A 27134-nucleotide genomic window follows, 5' to 3' on the forward strand; every position below is an offset into this window, starting at 1 on the left:
AAATTCCCAAGACCACAGGGGACACTTTCATTCAAGCCACCACATCATGGCATCAGGCTTTGTTACATGTTAAAGGCTTTCTTTTATAAGATGCCTTGGTCATGGTGTCTTCACGGTAATAGAACAGTAACTAAACAGATGGTTTTATCATTTCTTCCTGGTTCTGAAATGTCTGTATCAAACACACCATGTGTTGCTAGAATCCATAGATATTTTGCAGAGATATCAGAAGAAGCAGTAACATAATGACACCATCTATTTCCAGTCACTCTCTTGATTATTGGGTCAATGTCAAGGGCTGAGTGGAGGTCCTTTTCTCTTGGTTTCATGGTCAGTTCTTGGTTCAGGCATTAGAGAAAAAGTCAATTATTAGACAAAGTTTTATGAGAGATTTGCAAGCTGGGAAGCATTCATTTTCAAGGACTTACCTGTCTACCTTACTAATAACATATTTTCATACCCAAAAGTTCTACTGAGATAATAAAGTCATTTCAAAAGATCATATTTCATAAGCAAAGGCTATAACAGAAATTCTTGTATAACTTATTAGTAGGTTCTGCTGTCTTTTAAGTATGAAGAAAATAGATTTTGAGATTCTTTGGGTCACTTCCCAATTTATTAAATTATTTACTGCTTCAATTTAAGATTTGCCACAAGTTGGACACACCTTTAATCCCACAAAGCCAGAGACAGGTGGATCTCTCTGTGTTCCAGGTCAAACTGAACTTTATAGAGAGTTCCAGGCCATCCTGGCCTACCTAGAGAGACCCTGACTCAAAAAAAAAAATGAATACTTGGGATTTACTTTTAATCTTCAAATCTTGATGAATTTTCAAACATTCTTTGTTTAGGTAAAGACATTAATGATTTCAATTTCTCTTAATCACTCATAAAAGGAGCCACTGAGTGAGTCACACAGGCCATTTCTTGAGCTTGTTGAACAGCGACCAGGTAGTACATTTTCTTACTTCTTCTTTCTGGTCTCGTTGCTTTGTATCTTTCCAAATGTTTATAGCATGCTTTCTGGTCCTCAGTGATCTTGTGAGGGGCATTTCCAGAAACATCAGAGGACAGAGAAAGGTATGCCCCATTCGTGACATACTGTAGATTTTCATATAGTCTGTTGTTCTTTATATCCAAGATAAGTAATGTGATGACAAAGTGTGTCTCATTCTTCTGGTTTATAAGAACTTCCCAGTGCAATCTAATTACCTGGAAATCAATTACTTCTGTCCTTATTCTATCAGGGGTCTTTAATTAGGAGCCCATGAATTCTTAGGAAGAAATTGGTTCCACTATAGTTCTATTGATTGATATAAAAATATTTAGGAACTAGGGGGAGATGTCTCAGTGGGTAAAATGGTTACTACACAGGTATAAAGACCTGAATGTGACTCCCTCTGTACATGTTGGAAAAAATAAAGCTGGGTATGATCTCATATACCTATAATCCCAGTACTGGGAAGATGGAGACAGGAAGATCCTAAGGTTTGCTGGCTAAGCAGTCGAGCTGAACTGGTGAATTTCTGGCTCATTGATAGACTCCATATCAAAAAGTAAGGTGGAAAATGTTTGAGAAAGAAAAAATGATATTTATTTTCGCCTCCACACTCATGAACACACATACAGGGACACATACACGCACACCACACACACACACACACACACACACACACACAAACAGAAAGGGGGGAGAGAAAGAGAGAGAGAGAGAGAGAGAGAGAGAGAGAGAGAGAGGGAAACAGAGACTGACAGAGACATAGAGAGACACAGACACACAGAGGGAAACAGAGATATACACATGGGGGAGAGAGACAGAGAGACAGACATGGAAAGAGGAGCATGAGAAAGAGAAAGACAGAGACATGCACAGAGGGAACGTGAGGTACAGGAGAGAGGAAGAGAGTGGGGACACGTAAGAATGCTCCCGTAAGACCCTTCAATTGAAAAGCCCAGGCATGAAGCAGATGCTCAGAAGAACTCTCATGCCTTTGTAATATTTCATGCACTTTACTATAAAGGACAGTAATCAGTGTACTGTTTGCTCCCCTGCTACCAGTGTGCTCCAAGTACTGTGACAGTTCCCTTATAGGTGCTATTATAGTTCTCATTGTTTAGAAGAAGATGCTGAATCCCAGAACAATTCTATCTTCATTCTGAAAAGAGCTACAGTCAATGAAAGCAGAAGGAAGACATTGCAGGGAAGGAAGAAGACTAGGGGGGTTGTGGGGGAAAGACAGGGTAGGGTAGTGCAGGCGAGCCTGAATGAGGCACAAGGATCTATGTTTCAAAATATACCAGTTAAGCCAGACAACTAAAAAAGTAAATATTAATAAGTAAAGAGTATACAGCAGTACAAGAGATTGACTAAGTCTCCAGAGGGCACAGGATTAACCAGTGACTAACTGGGGACCCAATACTGCCTATTGTCCGTCACTGACTTGACATCTTTATAGTACCTTATTTCACATTGGAAAAGTCAAAGTTTCTATTGAGACACGTAGAGTTCCAAGAAAGTAGTCAACAGACATTTTTGTTCATTATATAAACATGAAATAAAATTAGGACTTCCTGGAAAGCAACACTGCCTTTTTTTACTTTAGCATTGTCTGAGAAAACTGGCACCTAATTAGTGCTGTCCTAGAATAAACCAGCATCCTTCTAGGTTGGTTTCTGCTGTTTTCATGATGTAGAATAAGAGTGCCATTCATTGATAGCATCTACCTGTCCCTGTACCCAAGAACATGTACCTATTCCCCTGCCTTATCAAGTAGTTACAAATCTTGCCCTTTCACTCAGTGTATATCATTGCAGCTTCATGAGCCTTCTCTCTCTCTCTCTCTCTCTCTCTCTCTCTCTCTCTCTCTCTCTCTCTCTTTCTCTCTCTCTCTTCTCCTCCTCCTCCTCCTCCTCCTCCTCCTCCTCCTCCTCCTCCTCCTCCTCCTCCTCCTCCTCCTTCTTCTTCTTCTTCTTCTTCTTCTTCTTCTTCTTCTTCTTCTTCTTCTTCTTCTTTGGTAATCCCACCAAGTTCAGAAAAACCCACATATATGGCCAGAAATATTCAGAAGAAAGGCCTTTGCTGCTGCAAGAGCTGGATATACTTTAAGCCAGATTGGGGCTACCCAGTAGGTAGCAAGTTGCTATGGAAAGTCTAGGAAACTAAATAACTAAAGAGTCTTAGGACCTTCCAGTCTTTATGAGCAAATATGTCTCTGGTCCTTCCTTTGGGAAGCCAGCACTATGGTTGGAATCTCATCTACCCTGAGGTGGGGCACAGGGCTGCACTGAACTAGAGAGAGGCTGCAGCAGCCCTTGCTGCCCAGACGATCAGCACTCATAGACTCTGTGGGTCTTCTCTAGCACCCACTGTGTTTTCAGAGTCATTTATTGACCAAGCAAGATCAACCAGGCTTATAAAAGAAACCCACGAGAGATAAAAGAAAAAAATATTTATGGCCTCTTTCTAGAGTCCTGTAATTCTGTTTAGTAATTGCTGACCTCAGGTATTGGGAGAAAGGTGGAATCAATCATTTGTATCCATTTTGCTGTTGGAATTTATATAGGGATAACGTGGACAGTGCAAAGCATCTCAGACTGAAAGGAAAGAGATAATCTTTTCTCAGCAAACCCCACGACCGCTGCATGCTGTAGGACCCCAGACTTGCTTGCCACCTCTCCGTGATATTCAGACCTTGCCTTGTCTTCTCAAGCACCCACTGATGGATGGCAGTCCAGTTTCATACCCAGCTTGTCAGAGACACCTGTGTTTTACCTTAGAAAATTCCCATTACGACATGAGTTTCAGTAGAATTAAAGAAGAATCTGCCTCTTTGAAAAACAAAGAGCCCTAATGAGTTCTAGAGTTAATTGTCCTTAGCTCATTTTCAAAGACAGGTATTCCAGCTTTTAATTCAGGTCTGTGTGTGTGTGTGTGTGTGTGTGTGTGTGTGTGTGTGTGTGTGTGTGTGAAGCCCTCTCTGAAGTTATGAGTTTGTACCAATTTTGGTCCCAGTGAGGAACTTGAGGGGATCAGGAAGAGGAGGAAGTCATAACTGCTCATTTTGGGAGGGGCTCTCTCTAGACAGGACATTTGTAGTGTGGATCCTGATCATACAGTTTGGAGAGAATGCAGGCTGATGTCAGAAGTCTCTGGAATGCTCTGCAGGTCTGCTCCAGGACAGATGGGGAAATAAATGTTCCCTGGTACAAGTGCTTGTTGTATTTCCAAATGTAACCAGCCTGAGCTCTTTGTGAACTAACTCCAACTGACTCCACAGTGGCTGTCCTTCCTGTCCATTTGACAACCACTTAAAAGGACAGTCCTTGGTACTTTACTTTCTAGCTTATTAATATTTGTGTCCTTTACCTTGCAATCCACTATCAGAAACTGGAAAATAATTTCTTTTACTCCCCCCCATTTCTCATTTTAAACTGAAATTGATTTCTTTCTGAGCTTGAGGTGGGCGGGGGTGGGGTGGGTGGAATTAAGATGTAGTTAATACAATTGCTTTTGCTGAATTAAAAAAAAACCTAGTGTATCTTCAAGCTTTGATACAACCAAGTAGATTGCTGCTCAGCTCCTCCAAAGGGAATTGTGTGAATTGAGACATACAGAATCTCCTAGTGTCTCCATAGCATAATTGCAACCAACTCAAGCAGTAATAGAATTGTTTATTTGGGGATGGGGGTGGTTTTCAGTCTGTTTGGAAAATTGGGAAGCTAGGAGACACTCATAAATTCATCAGCTTCTCCAGAACTCTTCTCAAATGCTTATCGTCATGACAACCATCTCTTCATAAACTAAGGCTCTGCTCGTGATACAGATGGGGTTGGTGGCACGGCACTCTTGCCATCTGCTTTGTTTTCTCAGAGGGACACTTTTTTTTTGATCCCTAAGTCTGATCTTCAGATCTAAAAGTCTTGACTCACCTTCCTCTGGGGAGCAAAACAGATACAATAGTCATACCTTTTTCCAACTAAACTATTTCTTTCCTTGCCCTTTATCATATAACTTATAGTACATGGATTTAAAAATGATAATTCTCTCTCTGTCTCTCTCTGTCTCTCTCTGTCTCTGCCTCTGTCTCTCTCTGTCTCTCTGTCTCTCTGTCTCTCTCTCTGTCTCTCTCTCTCTCTTTCTCTCTTTGTGTATCTGTGTGTATCTGTGTCTCCATCTCTCTATCTCTCTCTTCCTGTACATGTGTGTTAAAAAAACCATGCCTATTGGAATGACTTATTCCTGTATGTACTTTTTAAAATGCGATATGAAGCACTTTTCAATGTAATAATATCATCAGAGAGGCATGCATAAAGTAGGAGTGCAGCAATCTTTTTTGTAAGAAGCAGATGAACTCTGGAATGCTGTTGGTGGCTCTCCCAATGGTGGGGCTGCATGTGGTCTGCAATGATGTCTGAGGGACATTTTAGCTGACAGAAAGGAGCACAGTTAGGAAAGGAATTTGGAGGGAATTAACCACATAAACAAATATGTTCATGAAGGATGTAGCCCAGAATCTCTACCCTTTCCCAAGGATGCAATTGGGTTATAGATCACTTTGTTACAGATTCTGAGGTTGCAATTTTTATAGGATGATTCCTAGTATGCCTCAAACTTAGTTTTGCCGGCAGCAGAATGAAAATGTATTCAGCCTTTGAAGAACAAAAGATGTTCACTAACCATGAAATTTATGTGGTTAAACTGAACTGATAAATAACAGTTAAGGGAATGCCACATGAAATCTCTAATTAAAATAAAACTAATTACCCCATTGTATTATAATTGTTTTACATATACCACAGTTCATAATTGGAAGCTTTAAAACCTTGAGGGTTGTTTATATTTTAGCTCCATTTTTTTCTCATTCCAAACAGAGAAATTCTATAAGTGATATTCTAGACTAGAGGTAATTTATTTCCATATGCTGTTTTATTATTTCCATACCCTGTTGATGTGTAAACATAGTAAAATATTGGCAGAGAGAATAAGATGTTATCACAATATGTTACACACACACATACACACACACACACAGAGAGAGAGAGACAGAGACAGAGACAGAGACAGAGAGACAGAGAGAGACAGAGACAGAGACAGAAGCAGAGAAACATAGAAAAACAGAAAGAGACAGAAACACAGAAAGACTGATACAGAGAGAGAAAGAGACAGTCGGAGAAAGAGAGAAAGACAGAGACAGAAAGAAAGAGACAAACAGAAAGACAAAGACAGAGACAAAAAGACAGAGACAAAAGCAGATACACACAGTGAGAGACAAAGATAAGAGAGAAAGAGACAGACAGAGAGGAAGGGAAGAGAGGAGGAGGAGGATTAAGCAGCAAGCGTGGGATGATGTCCAAAGCAGGAGAGGCTGTTAGAAAACTTGAACTGTTTGTATGGTCCAAATGCACTTTCAAGGTTAAATTTAATAACTTCTCAAAGGAGTGTTTATAAGGAGTGTGACAGAGAGAAATGCTGGGATAGAATTCCATGCCCAGCAACAGCAGTTAAGCAAATTTGAACCTATTTTCATTTAGGTTAAATAGTCATGATAATATGGCTAAGACACTGTCATCAGAATACCTACCATTGGAATTTAATTTATATCTTATATATGCATTCACATGCAAGGTCCAGAAAGGGCATCTAGATATCCATTGGATTTTTCTCTTTCTCCTTATAGATCAAATTAAGAATAAGTAGGGGTTGGGGATTTAGCTCAGTGGTAGAGCGCTTGTCTAGGAAGCGCAAGGCCCTGGGTTCGGTCCCCAGCTCTGAAAAAAAAAAAGAATAAGTGGAATTGCCATAAACAGCACCATATCTATTTATTTAACATGTTCCATAAACTCATCATTTCTAAGTACATGTGTGTATAAATGACTCACAGAGTAAACGATACCATTTTCTTCTGCCCTATTCTGAAGGAACTGGTAATGATGTCACAAAAGTCTTCATTGTATGATATAGAAGAACACATACCATTTTCAAACAGCAGAGCCAAGGTTTCAAAGTTCAGGAACTGAGGAGATGGCTCCTTCATCAAAGCGCTTACTAAACAAGCGTGAAAACCTGAGTTTAAAGCCCTAACGTTCAGTGGAAAGCTAGACTTGTTGTGTGCACAGTTATTATTGTTACTATTATTATCACCGTCATTATTAAGTATGTGTGTATGTGCGCACCTTATAAATATATATGGGTACCCACAAGCCAGAGTGCATATACGGCGGTCAGAGGACAACTTTTTAGGATAGTTCAGCAGGTAAAGGCACTTGTCACACAACCCCTACCACCTGAGTTTAGGTTCCTACAATCCACCTGAAGTTAGAATGAGAAAACTGACCTGAATTCTTGTTTTTAGGCAAGTTAATTGGCTGTTAGCTATGCTAAATGTGATGTAGGCGTTGTTAATAGGTATCAAAGCCAGGGCCTTTTGTAGGCTAGGCAGACCTTATCCCATTGACCCACATCCCCAGCCCAATGGTAAGGTTTTAGAATATCCACTTTGGGACTGTCATCTCCTCTAACACTGGTTGGTTGCTTACTTGCCTACAGAGCATCATTGGGTCTCTGTAGGTGAGAAGTCCTTGGAGAAAGTCTGTCTGTCCCAAGACAAGTGAAGAGTAGCAAACAGTGTAGAAGCGTACTAGGCTCCATGGAAACAGTCTCCAGTTTACAGCACGAGTGCTGTAGACAACTGTGTTCTAGGGACATCTAACATAATGAAATGCTTTGTACTTAATAAAATGCAAAACACTCTCTCTCTTTTCTCATTTTTTCTACATCTATATTTTAGGCAAAATATAATCCATATGCCATTGTTCCCTTTACTTTAAAATCTTGAGAAATGTTGTTTTGTAAGAGCTGTTTGATGTCCAGGAAGTCTTTTATCCTTTTTATTAGCTTTTTTTTACATGTATGCATAAATAAAAATAAAAAGAAACAGAAAACGAGCTTTTGAGATCATGAAGTAGAGTCTCTGCAAATGCTCAATTGAGCTATAAATCATGTATCTAATGTATTTTAAAACATTTCTCTTAGTGTTTACAGCCTGTCAGGATGAGGTAGGGGAGGAAGTAGCAGCTCTGGTGTCCTGGAACATATGCTAACTCCTTTTGTAATAATCCTAACTGCTAGGTCAGTCCCTCAGCCTTCTACAGATGGGAAGGGCTTTCAGCATCTTAACCTTGAGTTGATCTACATTTTACAGATGGGAGATGCTTTCAGAGATCCCAAGAGTAAGCAGAGCAGCGAGCCAGGTCCACTTGACTTTTCGGTTGGTAGTCATTTCATTATTTCTGTCCTCATTCTGATGGGGCGGGGTGAGTTCTACCTGGGGTGCTGCTTCCAGACAATCAAAGAGTCCCACATTTGGAGGAGACCTGCACAAAGCTTCGTCATTATTCCAAGGACGTGAGCTAGCATTACCCCAAGAAAGAAAGCACTTGCAGAGAAGGCAGTACATACAACAGCAGCGAGGCGGGGAACTCAGGCATTGTGGTTCACAACATTGATAAATACGTGCCTGACTATTCTATTGCTTATTTGGGGGGGGGCTGTGTGTTCCAATTATTTTATTTTTAATGGTGGCAGGTATTTCATATAAGTTCTACAAGACATTGACTTGAACGATAAAATGAATTTCTTCTTGTTTATTCATTTTAATGACTTATTTCATAATTTTAGTTATATATGTATCTGTCTGTCTGTGGGTGGGTATATGCATGTGAATGCAATGCCTACAGAATCCCAGAAAGGGCATTGGCTCCCCTGAAGCTGGAGTTTACGGGGCGCTGCTCAATGTGGATGCTGGGAACTGCACTCTGGTCCTCTGCCGTAGCAGCAATCATTGCTAACCATTGAGCTATCTCTCTCCAGTTCCCAAACTCATTCGTTAAAGATTAATTTTTCAATAAATTATGCTATTGCTGACATTATAAAATGTCACAGAATAGAATTCCCAGCTCCAGTGGGCTACCATGGCATCATGTGTAAGAAGACGTTGGAGGATATTTTTGAAGTGAAGGTAGGTTGTTTTCAACTACACCGCAGGGTCCATGCACTATGGGATAGCACTACCTCCCTGTTTTCTAGATTGAACTTATAAAACGTTGACTGTGAAGACTCCATTTGATCTCCATGGTTTCTATTCATTTCTTCTTCCCTCAAAAAGTATTGCATGGCAGGGGAAGTGCAGCAGGCAGTTTCATAGCTGACATTTCAGAGAACATCATGGTCAAATCACTGAGAACATGATTAATTCGTTTGAAGGTCAGGAAGCTAGTAGATTTGCTGAGGGATCCAACCACCTGGCTTCTGGTTTTGTAGACAGCTCCTCTCCGAGGAAACACTACTCTTCTGCTCAGACGGGGTTTGTATTGCATCTCTACAGATTGTAGCACATGGGTGCTAGTGAATTTTCTCCTCACTGTGACAGGGGTACTTGACAGAAACAACTCACAGACAGAGAGAATTATCTAAGTAAATGGTTGAGGAGACATTAGTACAGTCTGGCAGGGAGGGTGTGGGAGTGGTGACTGGAGAGGCTAGAACGGCTTAGCAGGAGGCAGTGGTACCTTGGTGCACACTTGGTCTGTTTCATTGGTCGGGAAGCAAAGAACTAGAGATGGCAGCAGAAGTGACATCACATTCAAAGTAGACTCCAGCAACCTATTTCTGCTAGGTCGGTTCCATGTCTCTGTTCCACAGCGTCACAAAACAGTGCCAACATCTGCGGATGAGGTGTCTACAGGCATAATCCTACAGGGGTATTTTACATCCCAGTGATGAAGGTTTTAAAAAGATTTATTTTTTATTTATGTGTATGATCACATGTCTGCATCCTTCTGTGGGTGTATGTACATGGGTTCGTGTGCATGTGGACGTCTGAGGAGGTCCGCAGAAGGTGCTAGACAGGCTGGAATGGAAGTTGCATGTAGTTGTGAGATGCTTAATCTAGGTGTGTTGAAGATCTAATTCGGGGTCCTCTGTAAGAGTGTTCTTAATTACCAAGTCACCCCTCCATTCCCTCAAATGATTACATTTGAGATTGGGTTATCCTGCTGATGTAGGCCATTCAGGGCAGATCATAAGGGCTGTAGATTGATTCCCTTCTAATGGGAGCTGTCTGCTTTCTGCTCTACCATAATGTGAGGAGAGACTCAGTTTCACACCCCTGCCAACACAAACTGTGCCGGGCCTTCTCCATCATGATAGATTACAACTTCAGAAAACGTAAGTCAACATAAACCTCACCTTCCTTGTGCTGCTTCTGTCCACTGTGATCATGGCAATGAAAAAAGCAAGTGGTTCCGATTCCCCAAAGGGTTTCAGGCTTTTTTTTCAGTCTCTATATTTTGTATCCCATGAAATTAAGAAATACAGTCCCTTGGTTTGCCTCGTGTCTGTCCTGAAGAAGCCACTTCAATGTACCATTTTTCCAAGACAGTGTAGGTCCTTGAAGATATGCAGATTAGTCGTTTTACCTGAGGTTTTTTTTGTACATTTTGATATCGTTTCTAAGAACCTGCCCATAGCCAGCAAGAGAAGGCAAGACCTGAAGGATTTGATTCTATGACAAGGCAAATTGAGCAATTTCTGTAGCAATGTACTGCAGCCCACAATGGAGCCGAAGGCTTCAGATTTTGTGAGGCTCAAGGAAGGGGGTTTGGAATCTTGTAAATATTTTAATGAAAGTGTGTGTGCATGTGTGTGTGTGTGTGTCTTTGGTGGTATGTATGCATATGTACCTGTGCAATCTTGGATGCCATCCTCAGGGACACCATCTACCTTCTTTGAGATAGTATCTTATTGGCATGGAGCTTACCAATTAAGCTAGATGAGGTGGCTGAGGGACTCAGGGGCCCTCCCGTCTTAGCCTCCTCAGTGCTGGGCTTACAAGTAAATGCAACCACACCTGGCATATTTACACAGGTTCTAGAGATTGAACTCTGTTCGTTATACTTGCCAGGCAAGCCGTTACCAACTGAACCATTCGCCCATCCCCCTGTATTCTTCTTTTGCAGTCGAAGGTAAGGGAGTTAGGGGAAAGTACCCTGGAGGTGAAACAGTCATTGTTTAGTGGAGGACAGAATCAGGGATGTCTTTACATGGTGTGTTAGTCAGGTCTCTGCCAGTGTGACAAAAGACCTATGGAAATTAAAATGAAGGATTTATCTTGGCTCATGGTTTCCATGCTTGGCTGGCTCTGTCACTGTGGGTTTGAGGTGAGTCAGAATGTGAGGATGTTGGGAGATTGTAGTAGGGGTGTGTCTTTACCTCACAGGCATCTCTCTCCATTACCAATAATTCATTAGCTTATAGATCCGGCAACATCCAATCTATTCATGAAGTCAGAGTTCATTATTCAATTACTTCCCCCAAATCCATTTCTGGTAACGTGGCCTTTAAAGGACATTTTAGGTCCAAATTATAGTAACTGATCTGGAAAAATAACCTTATTTTATATATAAATGGCATCTTCCTAGGGCAGAGGTTTCCATCCAACCATTAGCTATAGCGTAGCTTGTTCAGGGGTGGGAATAGATGTCTTGCGGTATCTGTTTGTTTCCAGTATATCACATCTTTGATGACTTTATTTCTAGGCCTGTGAATATCAATCCATGTTCCCTCAGCTTGCGGAAAGGCCAGTGTTATCTTCATTTTTGTTTTTATGTTATGAAATGAAAATTCCGAGCGTTGTTTTTGGTTGTATCTCAAAAAGACTATACTTACTACTTTTATGTTAATGCATGTATATGTGCCCTTGGTATGTGTACATACGTGTATGTGTGTTCACATGTGAATGGGCACATTTATGTGCAGTTAAGCATGAACACATGTGTGTGTGTGCATATGTAGGTCAGAAGTTGACATAGGATGCCTTCTTGATAGCCCTGCTTCTGTCTCTCTCTTTCTCTCTCCATATACATCTATGGTATATTGGGTCTCTCACATGAACTTGGAGCTTGCCAATTCACCTAATCTAGCTACCAGTTCAATTTGCCCAGGAGATCCTTGCCCTGCCTTCTATGTGCTGGAATTATTGCAGGCTACCACATCACCTGGCATTTCTATGGGTGCTGGAAATCTGAGCTCTAACATCCATATTTCCACAACAAGAGCTTTAACCTCTGAGCCATCTCTTGAGCCCCATAGTCTAATGTTGTGGATTCTCAAGAACAGAGGACGAATCAGTTCCTACTGTGTTACCTGAGTGAATTTCTGTTTTGGCTGCCTTCACTCACATCCCACAAAGATGTGCAATTTAAATTCCCATCGATGATGCTTCGAAGTCTTCAGAAGACAGAGATCTGCTTTTTAAATGCTTCTTAGCAGATCTTGACACAATCTTTGTGTTCTTAAGGGAAATGAAGGAAGGAATTGAAACATGAAGCGTATAAATCATTGGCCACATATATTTATAATTAATATGTAATACATAATAATAACATGTAACATATAGCACATAGCATATAACACATAACATATAAGTAATAATATATGTATAAATAATAATATATAAATGTATTTATTACATATAATCATTAGCTATGAGCTAAAATATACTCATGGATATTTGTCTTATATCAGAAATGTATTTAGCTCCTGGGTAGATAAAATAATATTGAGACTAGTATGTTGGAAGGAAAGGCTCCACAGAACAATTTCCCTTGACAGTCCTCACATTCACTGAGACGGCTAATTGACAATCTCTCTGGCAAGCTTCTCCTAACCCCGTCTGAGGAGCTTGCAGATAACACTTTGCAACAGGTAAAATAACTCTTGTCAGCAGGCAATGTGCACAGCTGGAAAGTATAATTAAATAGAATTAAAGATGCCTGAATTTCGTAGAAAAACCCAGTAATCCTGCTGGCCTTTGACTGTAAAGTATTATTAACAGACATATTCATAATCCTATTTAAATGGTACATGTGGTTGTGGGGAACTTCTTTGACTCCCTAAAATCGTTGTAACTGCCAAGCCTGAATAGTAATCCCATTCAGGGGTCAGAGTTAAAGAATATGATCCTGTTTAAATGTAAAGTCACTGCCAGGTATCTGGCATTTGGTTTTCCAACGTCGATTGGCTCGTTGCAGTTCTGAACATGTATGGGGATATGTTCAGCCCAAACTTGTGGGAATTTTTTAATAATTCATCCTAAGTTTGATCATGGCTGATAATAACACATAAGGACATTTTTGTATATGCACCCAAAAGTAAATATCCCAAGAAGCAAGAAAGAAGCAAAAAACAAAAAACAAAAAATAACAAAAATGAAAGCTAAACAACCAAACAAAAAACCTAAAAATAAAACAAAAGACCAAACCACCACTACAAACAACAACACCAAAAACAAACAAACAAACAAACAGACAGACAAACAAACACCTTGCATTCGAATGGTAACATTTCTTTGGGTAAATTTAATTTACAGGTAAGACTGCATTAGTGTTATGAAACTTTATCCAAACAACTGAAGGGATTACTAAGGAACTGAAACTTCACTGGGGGCTGTCAACTCATGTTCTGCTGCCCAGGATTGATTTATAAGATTAGGGATCAAGAGAGAGAACTGTGACAAGTTCTTGTTTCTCCCAAGCAAGTCTGGTTCCTTTTGACCCAATTCTCTCTAGATAAACAGCCATACTTGCCTTTCCAGGTAGACTCAAACCAGACCTTGCAGCCGAATCACTAAGACTTTTCTTAGGAGCAGCTCCATTCTGCCTCCTTTGGTAGCCTCCTGCTCTGCATCACACCAATGGAACTGGCTCTTGCCAAAGACTTGAACTCTGATAGACGCTGACTGTCGTGGACTCTGGGATGTATCAGTGAGGTAGTGAATAAGTATAATGAATTAGGGCTTTTAAAAATGAAATTCAATAAAAATCGTATTTTGGGTCTCTAATAAATATATCTGGAACCAAAAAAAAACTGGTAGAAAATATGGAAAGACACTTTCTAGTAGGGAATGCAAATTAAAACAATATCAGTGTGATGCTTCTGTACCCCACTGGCATCTTTAAAATAAAAACAGCTGGGTCAGTGAGGTAGCCCAGAGTGTGCAGGTGCTCACTGCTAAGCTGATCCACCCTAGTCGGACCCCCAGAGCCCACATGATAGAAAAAGAACTGACAACTTGTCCTTTGACTTCCACACATGGGCTGTGGGACAATCATGTGTGTCCCACATATCAGCAAATATGTGTATGTGTGTACAAATAGATAAATGTGGAAACAATTATACAATTAAAAAAGGCACACTGAGTGCTATCAAAGACAGCAACTGTGCCTTGAGAGTCTGCTTATGGGTGTGGGATGTGACACACCCCTCTTGAAAACCATTGCCAGTTGCTTACAACCATGGCGTTCTTAAATATTTGTCCAAAGGCAGTGAAAGCAGCCATCCACCCAAAGACTTGTTCAAAAATTGCATGTGACAGATTTAGTAATAATAGCCAAGAGGTGGGGATGCCTGGTATAAGTACATCTGTACATATTTATGGGGAATTCCTATGTGATGGAGTAGCTTTCTACACATACAAGAACAGCCATTCACACACACACACACACACACACACACACACACACACACACATATGGCATGGCAGAATTGAGTCTTAATTAAGAAGTCATAAATGGGGTACGGAATTGGCTTCGTGTGTAAATAAGTGAAGAGAAAGGAGGGGAAGACAGTAAATGACTGTTCAAGTCGAAGTGATGATAGAGAATGAGAGATCATGAGCAAAGGGACATTGCCCTGTGTTGTGTGTGTGCTTGAAGTCTCTCTGGGAATTGTCACTTAGTAAGTCAGGATTGTGTAAAATGTGACACTTTAGGAACTATATGTGAAGAAACAAGCTAATTGTTTAGTACTAAGGTTTGGACAACTCCCAATATCCTTAAGAAAGGTATCTGTTAGGTAAATCATGTACTTAAAGCCCACTTCTTCATTAATGTCTTAGTTAGGGTTTCTATTCCTGTGAATACTACCGAGGGAAGTCAGAGCAGGAGCTCAAGAAGGACAGGAACCTGGAGGCAGGAACTGAAGCAGAGGCCTTGGAAAGGTGCTGCATACTGGCTTGCTCCTAATGGCTTACATAGCTTGTTTTCCTAGAGTACCCAGGAGCCCCAACTCAGGGATGGCACCAGCCACAGTGAGCTGGGTCCTTCCACAGCAATCATCATGCAGGAAAATAGCCCACAGGCTTACTGACAGGCTGATCTGGTTGAGGGCATTTTTCTAAATTAAGATTCCTCCTCTTCCCAAATATGTCTAGACTTCTGTCAAGTTGACAAAAAAAATCAGCTCAGTTAATAAGAATGGATTCTAACAAAGGATAGTGGGAAACAAAGAAGACAGCATCGGATAAAGTGGGAAGAGGAAGGGAGTTTGAAGAAAAGCCTCCTCGCAAAGAGAAGGGCACTGATTTGGCTATGGCAAACTTGCAGAACATTGCTTTCTTAGAAATCCTGTCATTCTGGCATCTCTGTGGTTGGGCATATTTAGTTACCTGATCCAAATTTCCACAGCAAAGCACAGAAAAGTTCCCGTCACTTGCTGGTCAAAAGCACCATCACAGAAGATTCTATACCAATGTCTCTCCTGAGAAGACATCCGAGGACTATCAGTTCCTAGCTGATCAGGTTGTTGTATGAGTCAAGATGGAAAAAGCTGGCTACAGGAAGCACTTAGCATTGCCTCCAGTGCCACAGTGAGGGATTTAATAACTCATTCCTCCTCTCTGTCATGCTCTTCTCGATTGCTTTCCAAATTCATCTCATCTTCCTCCTGCTCCTGGTCCTCCTGCTCCTGGTCCTCCTGCTCCTGGTCCTCCTGCTCCTGGTCCTCCTCTCCCCTTCCTCCTCCTCTTCATGATGCTTAGACATCTACTGTCATTAGCAGTTAGAAAAAGCTTTAATCTCCTAATCAACCACCGAAAACAAGGGCACACGTCAGTGGTTTCTCCAAGGAGTAATTGTAACATTACCTGTAGTCATTTGACTCATCCTCTGGTGATTTATTTGCCTATATTATCTCATTAGTCTTTGTCTTACATTTTATGGAAAAGGATTATGGCTCAGTACTAAAATGGAGAAATGACTGAGGACGTTGGTCCTATCTGTCATTAGTTAAATAATTTGAGTTTATAGCACTTGAGTGTTTTCAACAAAATAAGAATGAGAAATAATAGCTATGTAAAGTCATTAGATATGCCTGAGTAGAATTTATTTACTCACTACAAATTTTATAGACAGTTGATTGGTTTGTATGAGCTAGTATATATTTGCAGATTTGACAACAAGGCATTAAAAACATATTTACAGACAAGTAGAACTCACTGACAGAGCTAGATTTTTTAAAAAAATACTTGCTTTTTTGATAGAGCATAATTCCATTTGTCTCATCTTCCTCTTCTTCAGGGTGTTTAGGCATCTACATCCTGCCATTTACAGTTTTTAAGAAGCTTTAATCCCCTATTCAGTCAGTAGAAAAGAAGGGCACACATTCATGTTTTTTCTTTCTTGTATTTACTAAAACAGCTAGCTCACTAGTTCAAATCCCAAGCTGCGTTCCTATCACCAGTGATGACTGCATTCTCTTGGAACTAATTGAGGCTTTCCTTGTGCTTCAGGCTTTGGGGACTTGAATCTCCACGATCAAGTTCACCTTCTGGAGTGTGCCTGGTTGGAGATCCTGATGATTGGTCTGGTCTGGCGCTCCATGGAACACCCGGGGAAGCTCCTGTTTGCTCCTAACTTGCTCTTGGACAGGTGAGTGTCCTGGCTGTGGCCTGGAGAAACATTCTTTATACCCACTAAGTTCATAGTCAAAGCTCGTGTATCCCACATTCTGTGGACTGTCAAAGAGTTGTATTTATGAATGTGTAAGTCTAGGGAATGATCAGTAGACATGTCCATGAAAGCTAAGGCTAGCTGTTTGCTTGCTATCACAGCAACACACACACACACACACACACACACACACACACACACACACACAGAGAGAGAGAGAGATATACACACATACATACACACAAACACATGTACACATACACATATACACATACACACACAGACACACACACACAAACATCATATACATATGAATATACATTATCTCTTGGTGCCTTTACAACCAAACCACAATGGCCTATCAAAGTCTTTCTCTAATTTTTCCATCATTCCAACGAGGAAATTTGGCCTGAGAGTTCTGAAGGCCATTTGCATGCAGTTCTAGAAATTAATCTCAGTTTTTAGCTACGTTGTTTAGCCTGTTACCCGGAGTTGCCTTGAACTGTGGTCCCTGATACTTTTTTCCCCAATAGTGTTTTAGAGTAATAGGATTTAGATATTATTCAGAGCAGCCTGCCTTCAATGGAGACCCTGTCCAGCACCAGCTACTATGCTGATTAGTTTTCTAGTTGCCTCCTGTAAATAGCATGTCACCCCCAAAGATGCAGAAACCATCTCATCTCCATTTTTACCAGAAGAGGAACCAAATCTCTACACCTGTCAAGACCCCTGGAACAGTTAAAGCAAGATTTAAATAAGAGAGAACTGTGGAAGTTGTTGATTTCTGATTTACTACATCAAATTAATTTTTAGGAAATTTTGATAATACTTCCTTAGAAACAGATCAGATTTTACTGTCCATAGAACATTTCCCCCAAACACAAGGAGAGGCCACTAGTCTTTTTCCTTACAACTACATCTATACTCCTGGACATTGATGCATCTATTCTGTTGGACCATAGCAGTGTCTTTGTAATGGTAGACTCATGGCCCACTTGGACTCTTCTCTATTCTCCCCTTCTCCTCTTCATTCTCAGGGTTTTTAATTTTTCTTAATTTTTTTACCTCTAGACAGGCTTAAGCTCTGTTTAAGCTTTTATATCTTCATAACTGAACTGATCTGCTTCGTGAATGTCTTTCTCACCATTATCCCTCTTCTTAGGTTCCTATGTGCTTACCGAGAATAGTCATAAAAGATTGCACTGTGAATATGAAAGACCCTCACTTTACCTTACTCAAGAAATCCATGGACTGTCTCCTGGGGATTCCCTAATCTCTTCCTTTCCTTTCCTTGTTTTTCTGCTGTGTTTAATTTCCCCATCATCTCTCAAGGATGTTTATTCACTTCTATCTAAAAATTAAAAAAAATCCAGAGTTGGAGTTTCAAATCATTCTAGATGAGGATTTCTCAGCCTCTGCATGGTTACTATCCAGGGACATTCTTTCTTGGGGTTGGAGACTGTTTGATGTCTTATAGGTTTTGGTAGCCCTCCAGGGAGCTACCTCCTAGTCCCTGGTAGCATCCCACCCCACCCAAAGTATGACCAAATGTCATGTGCTCAAAACTCTTTTAGATGTTTCCTGTCCATGACATATGGTGGCTGGAGAACAAATTGTGGAAAACTCAACTTCTCTAGATAGTCCTATGTTGTTGTCCCAGATGCATTGGAGATTCATGGCCAATACTGGATTCATTATCTTTCTTATCAATTCTGATTCTTTGTTTTTTTTTTTCTGTCTTAGTGACATTACCACATTAGTGACCTCTGAATGGTTTATGAGTCCAGACCTTCCAGTTGTCTCCAGAACATGGCTGAAACCTTCCTTATACCTCATTTTCTGTTTGCCTACTTCCCTGTCTATGTCTTGGTCTCTTGTTTGAACTCCTCTTTCCTTCAATCTCCATTCACAGTGCCACCAGAGATGATGCCCCAAAGTACCACTGTAATCTTGGTGTCTCCTGACTAAGTCTCAGTTGACTCCCAAGTTCTCTTGAAAGTACCACATAGGCATCTTGTGTGTATCAGTCAGGACTGTCTTTAAGAAGCTTGTTGAGCACACATTTTACAGATGATATAAATGAAGAAGGGCAGTGAATGAGAGAGCAAGACATGGATGTTGGGGATTTGATGACCTTGTCCAGACTCAAGATATCTGGCAGTTGAAGCTGACCTGCAACTTGGGAACAAAATGTCAAATTCAAGTTTTACAAACACTAGCTTTGGTGCCTTGATTCATTTGTGTGATAGAGTCACATGTCCTTGTCACATAAGCTGTTACTGAACTCATGTCCCCCTGACCACCTCTGCCTCCCGAGGGTTGGGGATAATAGGTGTGTCCAGCTTTATAGGTTTCTTCCGCTGCTCTGAAAAGTCTCTCTTGTTAGAAACTCATCCTCCCTTTAAGGCTCAGTTCAGATACCTAGTTTCTATAAAACTCTCCTTCAGGTTTTTCTTCTTTTTGTCCAGAAAGCAGGCTTTCTTTTGTCTGGGTTCTCTGTGATCAGTTTCTCCTTCCTCTGGAGCCTCATCCTGCCAGATGACTGTGAGCCATAAACGTCTTGTGATCCAACCAAATCTCATCCACCTTTGTGTTACCTCCAATGTACAAAGTCTTCTGTGAGACCCAGAAAATATGTTTTAGTGGTTCTGGCCATTGTCATCCTGGTAGCAAGTCCTCAATGGAAAGAGCTCCCAGGTTGATGGGTAGTTTGACCATCGCTGTCATCGAGCTCACTTGTGGTTTATTTCTGCTCACTGACTACTGGAACATTACTTTAAAGCCTTTGCAGAAATTAGTACCCATCTGTTTTGGAAGAGCTTTATTTTTTCTTAATTCATGATTACATTTAGCTTGTGATTATATCCCATAAACCTCTTAAGCAATATCTAAATTCCAAAGGAGATAAACAATAAATCTCATTTTTCCCAGAACTGACCCATTATTTAAGACCTTAGTACAATCGAAAATACTTAGAAAGCATGGGCCTGGTAGTACATTCGCCTGTGATCGTTGCTCCATAGAGGGTGAGAGAGGAGAGTTTTCAGTTTCAGGCCAGCCTGTGCTACACAGTGTGTTACTGTCTCAAAGCAAACCAACAAAATATCCTCCCTTAAGTATGCTTGTACCTAATGACAAACTCATTGTCCATTCTAAATAGATGTTGGTAAAAATTAAAATGCTTAGACAAAGATGTTTATTTAAATATTTAAAAAAGATAACATTTGATCTAAAACATAAAGACCCTATATTCTTGACATAGGATATATTCAGTCTTATTCAATTTCAGCATTGTTGAATTACCTTCTTAGTAATTGTAGATGACAATCTGATAGATATATGATAATAAACAGTGTTGTGAACAGAAGCCCCTTAGAATCTGTATATCCCTGGAAGATGCTCTGTGGGTCAGCCTATAAACATCACTCTACAGGCTTCCAACCTCTGTAAGGTTAAGTTCAGTTACCTTGTCCTTTCCCCCCAAAATATACATAATGAACATTTTAATAGCAAACTATAAATAGCTACACGTTTCTAAGCTCAGTGGTTGGTGGAAAGCTGACAGGTATGGACCAAGTATTAGCATCTTCTCTGTGATTGGTCTTTGGCTTTGGGATGCTATCTCTGAAAGGTGAACCACACCCAAAAGAACACTTTCATTTGCATAGATGTGAAGGAGAGTGTCTCAAATCCTATGTATCCCTGTAACCCAGGGGTTGCCATGGTTGCTGACAAAAGACGGAGTGTTATCTACTAATGAGTGCATACATCTTTTGTTTTCTCAGCTTTCCCCTGTTAATCCAAGCAATTGCGTCTTATAAGGCTATCAGAGGAGAGAATGCACCCACCCTCTCCTTGAGTCACTGAAATGTTTATATTAGCAGGTAGGAGTCTGTACTTTTGAAACTAAAACCCAGTATGCTGCCGTCCCACGTTCATGATCGGAGGGCATGGTTCCTAGCCTGTGTCCATATAAAAGAGAATTATTGCCTGATTTACTCCCTGATGACAACCCATGATATCTTGATTCTCCTGGGTTATAGCTCTCCTGGTAGTAACCAGCTTGTCAGCCAATTTTATCCTTGCCAGGCTCCATCTGCCCACCATGGCTAGTCCTTCCCTGGATCCCACAGCAATGAAGTCCACATAATTTGTGCCATCAAATCTTCTTGTGACAACCAAAAAATAAATAAATAAGGTCATTACAAGGTATATTAAAAAATCTGTGTGGGGGGGTTTGGTGTGTGGGGTTATATGTATGTGTGTATATATGTGTATGCACATGTGTGTCTGTGTGTCTGTGTATTTTATAAAAGGAAAGTTAAAGATAATAAGAATGCCTGTGAAAGTAATCAGGAAATGAAGAGAACTCATTTTCCATTCTAACACCTAATCCATTGGTGTGTTTTGGCACTAGAAAACACAAAATATGCCTTCTGTGTCTCCTAGGCATGAGCCTCATCCTTTGGTCCCACATGTGTCTCATGCTAGAAAAACAGGCTGAACACAGTGGCACATGTGTTCTTGATGCCTTGCTCCTTGTGGGGTCTCTTGGCTCTTGCAGGAGTGAAGTCGATGTCTCTGGAAGGCAGATTCAATTCGAGAGGACACAATGCTAATTGCCTGTTCCGAAGACTGTCCAGTTTCCAAGGGGCTGTTTTGCTGGAGCTCTCCGTGCTCACAAATTCTGAGAAATATTTGTGGATTTCTCAGGAAGCCAATGCTCTCTCTTTTGATTCCCATTCACTCTCAGAGGGGAGAAAAAATGATTCATACATCTGAAAAGCAGGGACTAATTCGACAAGCAGAATTCTACCAAGCCTCTGGCCAGAGAGTTGTTGATCTAGCTCTTTCCATCGCTCCCACATCAGGAGGCTCTGCCTGCAGGAAACAGTACTGAACAACAAAAATCTCTTTTGCTTGTAGGCATGGAATGGGAATAAACTCCCTTCCCTAAGAGAAAAACAGGTTGCTCAGAAGGTAGAATACTCTGCCTTTTCTAAGAAAGAGCAGACTGTTTTCTGATAATAAATTCATTTCAATTGGAAAAAACACCTCATTTACTAGAAACAAAAGCATTCTCATTTTTAGATTTAAAATTTTTTTCTTCAGAAAATTACAAATAAATAAATGTGCAAACATTCCTGTGCAACGCTTCCAGCAGCTGTGCTGGTCCCCCCTTCCCATGGAAAACTTCATTAAATTCTTTGTAGAATTTTCTACTGGAAATAATTAGATATATTGTTCTGCAGCAAGTTAATGAATTCAGAATGGGATCTTTCCACATGTGTCTTTAGGGCATGAGGAGACGGGCCTCCCTTTCTGTTGCGTGCTCAGACTTGTGTCCCCAAGCAGTGTGTCCTATAGGAGTTGGGCTTCTCACTAGGTACAGGGGAGCAGGAGAACAGGTGGTGGGGAAGAAATGAATGTAGAGAATGAGACACCTCTCAGCAAAGTTGATCTTGAGTAGGAGAGGGCTCCAATTACTGCAGGAGCTTTGCCCTGGGCTCTGCCTCACTCTCGGAAAGTATTGACAAAGGTCCTGTACCCTCCACTTTGCCTGGCTTGCCCTCATTTGTCCCCAAGTTGCTTATTACACAACACATAAATGTATTAATGGACCAGTAATCATCATCTGCTAACTTGGCCATAAATTTAGAAAACCGACTCTGCTCATCAACCTTTTCCTATCCATCTTATGTAACTGGATGGAGAAGGGAAGAGAAAGGAAGCTCACATGTATGCAACTTCTTTAATGTGAACGGTCTGGCCCTGGCTTATCTTTGATGCTATATTTTGTTGAGTGCATAAGACTATAGGTTTGAGCACATTTTCTAGTTTATACTTTAGCCTGGAGCTGTTGATTTGTTATGATTTTTGTGACTCTTCATCACTTTATAGGTAAAACTAATTGATTATTTCCCAGAGTCTTTTGTTGTGTGTCTGGACAAACCACAGAGCTATCAACCATAAAATTGCCACCAAAAGAAAGAAGTTATCCCTGAAGACAGCTTCATTGATAAAATGCTTCCTACATAACCATGAAGACTTGAGGTCAATCCCTAAGAACCCACATACAAACTGGGTGTGACAGAGTATGCCTCTAACCCTGAAGAGATGAAGACAAGAGAATCCCCCAGACTGCTCTAGATTCAGGCATAGACTGTCTCAAAATATAAGGTGGAGAGCAATTGAGGAAGATACTCAACAGTGACCTTTGAATCCCCCTCAATGCTATAAGAGGTTATCTCGTTTAAGTGAATTTAGGTAGGAAGACTTACCTCAAAAGTGATGGGCACCAGACTCTGAGGTGGAATCCTGGATTAGATAAAAGAGACAAAGTTAACTGAGCCCCAGCACTCACATTCTGCTGGTTCTTCTCATCACTACTGTTACCTCTGATGGGAGATTATCTCCTGGACTCAAAACAGCTGACCCACATGCTTTTGGTAGGTTCTACACATGACGTAGGTCTACATATTAATAAAGATTGGAAACATCTACATAACAGTATTTCAAGAAAATTCTGTTTGATCATCCAGACCAAATCATGAAAGTACAAGCTAAGACTCTATGGGAAATAGTGAAAAAACAAAATATTCAAACCGAGATTTCCTCTTAAAAACAAAAGCAATCAAGCGACGCTGAGTTCTAGAAGTGTTAAACCATGGGTGTTTAAGTCCTTAAGGGAATTAAGCCTGTAAGCAGTATGGGTCCACTCAGTGTACGTAACTGTTCCTGGGAAAGGCAGAATCCCAAACAAAGCCTTAATCCTGTGTAGGAAGTTAATTTGGCTTTCCTTGAATTTTTATTTGCTGCTTTGTTTTTAGTTGCCGTGTGTTTTGAACAGTTAAACATCTGCTAAATTGAAATCATATTTTTCACTGTCTAATTTTAAAATATGCTAACATTGTTTAAATCTTAACTACCCACACAAGGATAATCAAGTCATTTCTCTACCGTATGATTTGATTACAGTGATTTTTTTTTCCATGTTGTAGTAAAGAACACTTCTACTCCCCTGCGTAGTAGATGGGTTGACCCCGGACTTAAGGCATGCCATGCATACTCTACCACTAAGCCACCCCCCTAGTCTGATCATGTCATTTCATGAATGCTGCCAAAGCACAGCTATGAGGGAAGTTGGCTACTCCAGAGGCCATGATGCTTAGAACTCAATTTGTTTCAGTTTGATAGGTATTTATTGAGCATAGAAGCATAATGTGATGGGTAAATTTGACTTCAGACTTGATAGGATCTAGAATCTCTAAAAAGACACATCACTGGACATGTCTGTGATGGATTATCTAGACGTTAATTTGAGATGTATATCCTAAATGTGAATGGCACCATTCCCCATGATGGAGTCCTGGACTATGTAGCCTTGGACTTTCTACCCACACCCATGTTCCCCAAAATAATGAATCTGAGACTTCTTATATATGAATAAATGCCTAGACCAATAGCTTGGGCCCATTTCCTGACTAGCTCATAACTTAATGACCTGTATATTTTATGAATGTCATATGGTTGGTGACCTGGTCCTCAGTTTCAGGTGACCATCCTTCTCTGTGTCTGGGGCAAACCTCTCCTGAGCCTCTGACTCTCTCCCAGAATTTCTCTCTCCTTGATGGATGTCCTACGTTCTAATCCTGCTCATTGGCCATAGACTTTTTCATTGCCAGGCGAATGCTTCCACATAATGTTCAAGAGATTCTCTCTACAGGACTAGATTTAAAGGTGAGAGCCAGGAGAATGTGAGCATTCATGCCTCGCTGCCTCCTGATTTTGGATGCACTATAGCCTACTGCCTCAGACTCCTGCTACCATGACTTCCCAAAACCATGAGCCAAAATTAATCCTTCTTTCTCTAAGTTTGCTTTTCTTTGGCATTTTGTTGCAGCAACACACAAACAAGTAGTAGATGTAACCATAGGATTTTGCATGATACTGGAAGGTACAGAAAAGGAGAGAGTATTAGAGACAGACATTTACTATCTAGTAATTCTAGTGTACAAATGATTTGCTCAAAATGATTGATCCTCAAATCTCAGAGTGTCCATGTCTAGTTTATCTTCCTTTATCACTTCCTGATGGCTATGGAATCTGAATGAAAAGTAATCCTCTCTTTAGCTGAATATGTTGATATTTTTCTTGATATTTCCATGTGTTTAGCATTATTATACATGCTATATTTCATTATATATTATGTATTATATTATATATTATATATAGTTATATATATGATATATCATTATACATAGATCCTACCTAAAAGTGCACCATAAGACACACACACACACACACACACACACACATATGCACACATACACAAAACTCAACTCTAATGGCAAGATAGTTCTATGTTCGTCCTTTTGATGCTGACAGGAAGAAAGCAAGGATGTCATCAAGTTTGCTGAGGTAGTGTAGTTCACACCATTCTGAAATATCACATAGAGCAATGTTAGTGGTATTTCTCTGCTTCATTGGGATGCGGTGACACGATGGGTAAGGACCAAGTGTTTCTGGTGACACTTTTAGAGAGTTTCATTGAGTCAATCACTATTCTACCTTGTTGTCCTCATTTTCTCAAATTGAAAAGAGATATTAAAACCAAACTCTCAATGTCTCTTTGATTTTACTCTATAAGAACAAACTAGTGTTTTGGGGGTTTTTTTGGTTTTTGTATTTGTTTTTTTTTTTTTAACCAGAGTTTTCTCTCACAAATAATGTGCATAAGGTTAGGTAATATTCTGTGGATTATGTTATGTCAGTCTGAAAGGAAAAACTTGGAGGTCAGAAGAGAGATCAGACTCAAGGGTCAAACTTCTGAGTGCCACCTCCATGGCTTTAACTATGGAGTGAAATATGACTCAATAAGATAGTGGAGAGAGGAATCCAAAGGCTAAGGGAAGGCTTCTGAGGAGGATGACTCTCAGGAGGGTGGGGGTAGAAAAGGAATCTTGACTGAAGCCAAAGACATGTCCTAACAGGATCTGTGCAAGATTTCTGAGTTTGAGGATGGAGTATCTACAAACAAGCAAGCAGCATAAATATAAGATAGCTGGGTATGAGTGAACGCAAAGAGAGTCTGAAGATTCGTTCCCAAAAGATCATCATTCCTCAAGGAAGCATATACATTTTGTGCATATACATATATATATATATATATATACAGATATACAGATATACAGATGTGTGTATTTTGTATACACACACACACACACACACACACACACACACACACACACACACACATATGGAGTGGGTAGGAAGAAAAACATGGCCCAATGTATTAAATATAAGTGCACTATTCAAGGAAGAGAGGAGCCATGAGCAGTTGAGGTATTTGCCAAGGCAGGATGCAGGAACTCCATCAACATCAAGAAAGAGGACTTGTACAATTAAATTTCTCTGATTTTTTTCAAGTTTGAATTGAAGATCAAGTTCCATGTCTGTCCTGACTAGTTTTATATCAGCTTTACACAAGCAAAAGTCATCTGAGAGGAGGGTGCCTCAATTGAGGAAATGCCTCCATAAGATCCAGTTGTAGGCAAATCTGTAGGTATTTTCTTAATTAATGATTGATGTGGGAGGACCCATCTCATTGTGGGTGGTGCTATTCCTGGGCTGGTGGTCCTGGGTTCTATAACAAAGCAGTATGAGCAAGTGATCGGGAGCAAGCCAGTAAGCAGCACCCTTCCATGGCCTCTGCATCAGCATCTGCCTCCAGGCTCCTGCCATGTTTAAGTTCCTGTCCTGGCTTCCTTTACTGATGGACTACAATGTGGAAGTGTAAATCAAGGATCATGTTTTTTTGTGCAGCTGTAGCAACCCTAAGACAGTGTCCCTAAATCTCTCTCCAGTTCTTCCAGTTGTTATTCAAAAGTCCAGGTAGTCTCAAATGGCTTGAGTTATATACTTCCTCATGCAATAAAATCTTCTGTTGCACTTTTTCTCAACATTTAGACACCTGCTAATGTTTGTTCATGTAAAAATCAGTGTCCAGTGTCACATAGCCCTATTTGTAGAAGTTCCCAATGTCCTCACTAAGCCATTGCCATCTCTCCAGTCCTGCACGTGGAGATTTTTATTTTCAGAATTCAAGAGGTGATTCTTTTTTCTTTTTCCATGTGACTGTTAAAACTAGCTTAACACCCATTGGAATGTTTGTGATTACAGTGAATATACTGTTTGGGGAGTGTCGATATCGGTATTGGTTGAATCTTGCTACCAAAAGCAAACTCTCCCTTTTTATTGTTCAATCTATTTTGTGTTTATGCCTTTTGGGAATGTTTTTATGCATCCCTGAGTATGTTTTATACTTAAGGACTATTGCTATTTGTTGG

The 27134-nt window shown here is 40.4% G+C and overlaps 1 protein-coding gene across 13 annotated transcripts in view; it reads left to right on the plus strand.

Annotated features, from left to right (window-relative positions):
• Positions 1-27134, plus strand: part of Esr1 (estrogen receptor 1) — a 392546-nt gene that overhangs the window by 313092 nt on the left and 52320 nt on the right. For all 13 annotated transcript variants that reach the window (NM_001433731.1, XM_087622361.1, XM_087622605.1 and 10 more), the window contains one exon: positions 16626-16764. In NM_001433731.1, the coding sequence (NP_001420660.1) occupies positions 16626-16764 (139 nt within the window). The remainder of the gene's footprint in view (positions 1-16625; positions 16765-27134) is intronic.

Source organism: Rattus norvegicus, chromosome 1, assembly GCF_021556685.1.
Source record: "Rattus norvegicus strain SHRSP/BbbUtx chromosome 1, alternate assembly SHRSP_T2T, whole genome shotgun sequence".
Taxonomy (NCBI): Eukaryota; Metazoa; Chordata; class Mammalia; order Rodentia; family Muridae; genus Rattus; species Rattus norvegicus.